Source organism: Zea mays, chromosome 9 (assembly GCF_902167145.1).
Source record: "Zea mays cultivar B73 chromosome 9, Zm-B73-REFERENCE-NAM-5.0, whole genome shotgun sequence".
NCBI classification, from domain to species: Eukaryota; Viridiplantae; Streptophyta; class Magnoliopsida; order Poales; family Poaceae; genus Zea; species Zea mays.
The window spans coordinates 149,350,602-149,356,611 of record NC_050104.1 but is presented as its reverse complement, the minus strand read 5'-3'; the positions used below and the strand labels follow the sequence as shown (position 1 = coordinate 149,356,611).

At 43.0% G+C, this 6,010-nt stretch overlaps 1 protein-coding gene across 2 annotated transcripts; it reads left to right on the top strand.

The window, feature by feature from the left end:
- The first annotated feature begins 1,434 nt into the window (after nt 1-1,434).
- Nucleotides 1,435-5,740, top strand: LOC100284549 (RAB, member of RAS oncogene family-like 3). Of its 2 annotated transcripts, none has more exons than XM_008660466.4 (7): nt 1,435-1,763; nt 3,950-4,041; nt 4,118-4,256; nt 4,361-4,665; nt 4,762-4,815; nt 4,905-5,032; nt 5,271-5,728. In XM_008660466.4, the coding sequence occupies exons 1-7, from the start codon at nt 1,658-1,660 to the stop codon at nt 5,335-5,337; spliced, it is 891 nt and encodes a 296-aa protein (XP_008658688.1). In that variant the 5' UTR covers nt 1,435-1,657; the 3' UTR covers nt 5,338-5,728. The 2 variants fall into 2 exon arrangements, with proteins under 2 accessions (XP_008658688.1, NP_001150916.2); NM_001157444.2 differs by having other exon boundaries at nt 1,453-1,763; nt 5,183-5,740.
- The last annotated feature ends 270 nt before the right edge of the window (nt 5,741-6,010 follow it).

The window sequence follows — 6,010 nt, the reverse complement described above, 5'->3', positions numbered from 1 at the left end:
GCTGACCTACTTTTCAACTCATACCTTTTTCGATGTTTTAGGTTAGATAAAGAGTAATATTTGTTTTTATCAGTTTAATATCTGATACATGGACTATATCAAATATAATAGCGTGTCGTCGTAATACACAGATATTATACTAGTATTAATTGTGTGTCGTTGCAATACACATGCCTTGTACTAGTATAGTCTTATATCAGAGCTCCAAAAGGCTGTACTAGTATTGTCTTATATCAGAGTTCCAAAAGGCAGCAACACACCAGTGATCATTAAGGCTGTTTCACGCAGATCCCCTAAAACGGACTTGAACGCGTGTGTCTGTGTGATTGTGTGAACGAAGACACTCAGAAAAGACATCAGCTGTCCTCGTATACTAAATTCATAGATTCTCTCTTTTTTGGGCTCTATTTGCGAGTTTGCATGTGTTGAAAGGAAGTATCTTGTTTGAGTGCCCGCAAACGTCTTTCAGCTTATTTTGTGTATCCGTGTCCGCGGGCTGTTGGAGGCAATGATGCCGTAGCATCGTTTATCACTAAATGTTAGGGCGATATGCCAATTAATTTTCATATTGACGAGCTGATTTGGTTGTTCATATCTACAATGATTACTAGGCTACAGAATTTCGATGATCCCTTGCACTCTTGCTAATGCGTGTTTGTGCGCGCCCTTTTTTTGTACATATTTTTCTGTCTGCTTTCATGTCGTGAGTCGTGACACACGCTAACCCGGACGGGATTGTGCTGTTTAACCTAACAGCCTGCGCGTTCGGTAGCATAGCAACAATTCGAATTAGAATGTTTATTTTTTCTTTCTTTTTAACACAACACTCCTCCCTCCCACAACCCAAAAAGAAAAAAAACTTTGTTGAGCGATCCGAAGGGTATCATGTGCCATTCGTTAGGAACTTAGAGTATCTTTAAAAGAATCTTCATTTTTTACTCTCTATTTAACTCTTTAGGCCCTGTTCCAATCTCGCGAGATAAACTTTAGCAGCTTTTTTAGCTACTTTTAGCCATTTGTATTCTAAACAGAAGATCTAATGGTGGTAATTGAAGCTAAACTTTAGCACTTCAATTCATATAGCTAAAGTTTAGCAGAAAGCTAAAGTTTATCCCGTGAAATTGAAACGGTACCTTATTTATCTTTTCATAAATATTATACTCTATATGTAGCATCTTCATTCCAACAGATTATCTATCTAGTTTGACTAGTTAGGTGGCTAGCCAACTTTGGTTAGTGAGAGAGTCAATTTAGAGAGTCGGATAGTTTGGCGAGTCAAATAGCTAGTCTGTTAAAGAGTTATTTTGTTGTTAAATAGCTAAAATTTGGCTTGCTGAGCTATTTAGCTAGTCTCTTGGAGATGCTGTTAGGATACAAACGCATCATATTTTATTGCGAGTCAACTGTACCTGTAAAGTGCAATCAGCTTGAAACGAAAGACAAAGGAGTTGAGATTCACGTCTTTGGCCACGCTGTCGCGGCCATTCCCGGCCTCCGTTGTCGGTGCCCGAACCCTCCACTCCATCCCTCCACGGCTGAGGTACCATTCCCGTCGCAGCGAATTGCGCCAATGAGGGTGGCTCTTGTCGAGGCCTGATCCGGAGACCTAACCACCGGGGCTTTTTGTCGGCGCCGTCGGGTTCGAGCGGCGGCGGCGATGTTTTGGAAGGATAGCGGCAGCCGGAGCAGCAGTGGCAGCGGTCGGGATCAGAACGGCGTCGGCCCCTTCGGCCAAGTGCGCGTCCTCATTGTCGGTGATTCAGGTGTGCCTTCGCGACTTGTCCTGTACCTGACTCATGACGAACGTTCCGAGAATCCGAGAACACGATAGGCAATCATATTAACTTTGAATCGTTAGTCTGGTGTTTCGGAAAGTGAAATGTTCCGAAATGGACTGTTAAAATTCAGAATGGGATGTTCTTGTTCCTGCATCAACGTGGCGCATGCTAACGTTATCTGTACTGACAGTGAATTGGACTGGTATTTAGGTGCAGTCAGCAGTTGTATCAGTGTCGTATGGTGTGATTGGTTAGATCTTGTGCAACACAATCCAAGTCAGCATACACATATGCAATGTCTCACTGTTCCTGTTTGGTCATCCTGCAGAAGCAAACCGTGCTTAGTAATTGTGCTTATTACCTCCATATTCCAGTAGAAGTCTCCTGTTTCTAGCAGAGGCAGCAGGCAGGGAGGTGAGAACATTTCATTATTGTGTGCCCCATCGGCTAGTGTAGGCTGTTTGGTTTGATGCCTAACTTGTCACAATTTGCCTAACTTTTCTGCCTAAGGTTAGTTATTCAATTCGAACGACTAACCTTAGGCAAAGTGAGGCATAGTTAGCCACAAACCAAACAGGCCATAAATCTGGCATACTAGTTAATACTTCACTGTTTTGAGCACTGTGCAAGCTTACATAGACAAGCTGCAATGCATAGACCTGGATACCGGCTCATGTTGTCAACCCAGACCGTAGAGTACAAGACTAGGCGAAATGAAGTCAGTTGAAGCAGCCACATTAGTTTTTCTTGTGGGGACTAGGATTTTCCAAACTGTGCAATGGAGATAGTACGGTGTAACTGAAATCTCAGAGGTTTCAATCCCAGCCTAGTTCATCACCTAGTGTAACCCCCCCCCCCCCCCCCTGCTGTACTAAAAATCAGGCGTTTTGGCCACATAAAAAGAGTAATGCAATTCAGGTGGCGATCCTCTCCCCTCCGGTGACATTCATTTTTTTTCAATATTCCATTAATACTTGAAAATTAAACTTTGATATCATATTTCATACTTAAAAGCAGTAGCTGCAAATTTCTAACCTGGTTCCAAAGTCTAAAGCCCTGGTTGGAAACCCATTCTGGCTGGATATGCTCATTGATTCAGTTATCGATCAAGGACTGACCTTAGCATCTTCACAGAAATATGGCCCCTTTACTGGTTGTTGGTTGTTCTAAGTATTCTGGGACTGAACCCTTTCTTGGAGCTATGTTATCTTTAGACTGGAAGCTTTGATGGTCATGAACCTTATGTGTAATAATGCCTGAAACATCCACATGTTTAGTTTCCCCATAAGCATTTGTGCAACTTCTAAAGACCTGCAACTCTAGCTTTCTCTTTGAAGATTGCATTGCTTATCCTGCTCATCAGGTTAATCTAAATAGAAACATCCACATGGTTCCAGCATCTGAAACCCTGGTTGGAATTGTTCGGGGTGGGGGGGTGGGGGGGGGGGGAGGGGGGCTCATCATACCCTGCCATGTGGCATCTTAACCTTTATGGAAATGTCTCCTCTATTAGTTGCACATTGTGGTATAAACTGAACCCTTCTTGGAGCTTTGCTGTCCTTAGCATTGAAGCTTGATCCCTGTGAACCTTTGCCAAGAATACCCACCGTATTGACTCCACTTCTCCTAGACATATGTGCAACTTTTAAATGGTCGTGATATCATGTTATGTAATAATATCTTGAAGTAAGACCTACAAAAAGGGAAACAGCATAGAGCAAACTGAGCTTTTCTAATGATCTGTTATGTGTTATGTTCGAGAACATGTACTGCACATGATTCATTAAGAACTATTAAGAAATAACAACAAATTCAGATAGTTTCAGGTTGGACCAATTGGCCTATAACTTATGTGACAAAAAGGAAATAAAATCCATTACTGTATTGAAAATGATATTACCACATCCTGGCCTGGCACCAGTTGAGACGTCGCTGCCCTATTCTTTTTTCTTGAATAAATTCTAATGTTCAATTACATTCCTTGCTTCTACATGTTATATTGTTTGCTTACAGAAATGGCAAGTGACACAATTTTCTCGAATGATGAAGGAGAGCTGTGTGTCATTTCATTAAGCAGAGAGCTAACAGTCCACAATAAAGTTGCACAATTTTAAAGTTTATACTGGTAGCTGTAGTTCTTCAGTTGTATGCATTATCTTCCCCCCTCTCAGGTGTTGGGAAATCTTCATTGGTGCATCTCATTTTGAAAAGTTCTGCCATTGCTCGACCATCTCAAACAGTAGGATGCACTGTGGGCATTAAAGTGAGTATTTCTGTGCTTTCGTCACTTGTAGGTTTTGCAATTTGTGTCTGATTTCACTCCTTTTTCTGCTTTTCAGCATGTTACTTACGGAAGTGCAGGCGGTTCATCTAATAACATCAGTGACGCTGAAAGGAACTTCTTTGTTGAGCTTTGGGATGTCTCAGGACACGAACGGTACAAGGCATGCCGGTCGATTTTCTATACACAAATAAATGGTACATGCTGTGTTACTCTCTTATTTATTTGCCCATCATATTACCGTACGTCTTATCGATCAATACTAAACATCAAATTCACCGTATCCAAAATTATCCATCAGGCGTCATATTTGTTTACGATCTCTCTCAGAGGAAGACCAAGACGAATTTGAATAAATGGGCAGTTGAAGTTGCTGAAACTGGCACCTTTTCAGCTCCATTGGGATCTGGTGGACCAGGAGGACTTCCAGTGCCCTATCTGGTAATTGCTAATAAAGTGGATATCGTTCCAAGGGATGGGGCAAGAGCAAGCAGGGGGAATCTTGTTGATCTTGCTCGCCAATGGGCTGAGAAGCAGGGCCTTCTTCGGTGCAGCGAAGAACTTCCACTCACAGAGAGCTTTCCTGGGAACTCCGGTCTTGTGTCGGTTAGATCTTTTATTGACATTCTCCTACTCTGGTCTCATGGTACTTCACTTTCTCTCATGGAATGTGATGCAGTGACATGTATGCCTTGTTACCAGGCTGCTAAACAAGCAAGATATGACAAAGAAGCCGTGATCAAGTTTTTCCGCTTGGTTTGTTATCAGAACAGTTCCGTTGGTTTATTTTATCCACTCCGTATGTTTTCACCTTTAATGCGATGCTACTGAAATGCATTTTTCAGCTTATTAGAAGAAGATACTTCTCAAACGAACCTCCTGCCCCAAGTCCCTGGTCCCTTGCTCCAAGAGAAGATACCATCCTTCCTATGGAGACTCTTGGAGATGGCGCAGATAGCTTCCAAAGGAAAAGGTAAAACATGAAAAAGGTCACCCTTCCTAAAAAGCAAACCTCAAATGAACCAAACAGAACGATGACGTAAATGGGGAAATACTCTATTCATCTGTGCAAAATTGGTTCAAAAAATGTAACTGTTCTGTACTTGTCTATAACTTTGTGTAGCCTTAGTGGTGAGGGTTTTTTGTACAACGGACTGGTCCCACTCCCAGCGCAGAGGAACCTGACGCCGCCACCGACTCTGAATCCGCAGCAGCCCGTGTCGCCCTTGGATAACTACAGATATCATCGATTCTCCTCCTCGTCGCTTCCGGACGTGAGCAGCAGCAGAACAAGCCGAGAAGATATTATTAATCTATGATGTGGTAGGCATCTGAGAGAGGTCATACGCCACAACATTACCTGCAAAACGTGGGAAGCATATGGTGCCTGGGAATTGTGTTCCTGTGGCATCTTGAACTGCTTAAAGCCTTTGCTTGCAGCATTTGGAATGCTGCCAGGGTGAGCTTTTTGTTCTGTTTTAAATGTCATGTCGTTGTCAGATCACTAGGAAGTGGTTCTTTCTCCTTTTCGTTTCCTTTCCATCCTCCACCTGCATTCATTTAGAATACGTGTTGACTGGGATGGAGGCAATACATGATACGCCAGTATACCTTCAAAGGCAAATGTAAGTTTTTTTATGTACTGTTTCTTTTACTTGATCTGGTCTAACTTGGCAAGCTTGATGAATGATGCGGAGAACTACACCTTCAAAACCACAGCAAAGGTAAGTCCCTCTAGTCATGAGGGCAGCGAGCCTTTGGTTCTTCTAGTCTAGTCCTCAACCATCAGATCAACCTCTCATACCATTCTGGTCGCCTGGTCGGTGGCGACCGCGACCGCATCACCCAACTTGGACAAGTCCAGCAAGCAGCGATATCATCACAGGCCTACGCAGCTGCGGTCCGCACCAGACATCGTCGCGCCTCAGCTGCCCATGCATGGAGCGTGCTG

What these genes read in the sequence shown, in the direction of transcription:
- LOC100284549 (NM_001157444.2), top strand. Translation starts at nt 1,658, where the DNA reads ATGTTTTGGAAGGATAGCGGCAGCCGGAGCAGCAGTGGCAGCGGTCGG. An exon ending in CCTCATTGTCGGTGATTCAG is followed by an intron (nt 1,764 to 3,949) that starts GTGTGCCTTCGC and finishes CCCCCCTCTCAG; the next exon opens with GTGTTGGGAAATCTTCATTG. An exon ending in TGATCAAGTTTTTCCGCTTG is followed by an intron (nt 4,816 to 4,904) that starts GTTTGTTATCAG and finishes TGCATTTTTCAG; the next exon opens with CTTATTAGAAGAAGATACTT.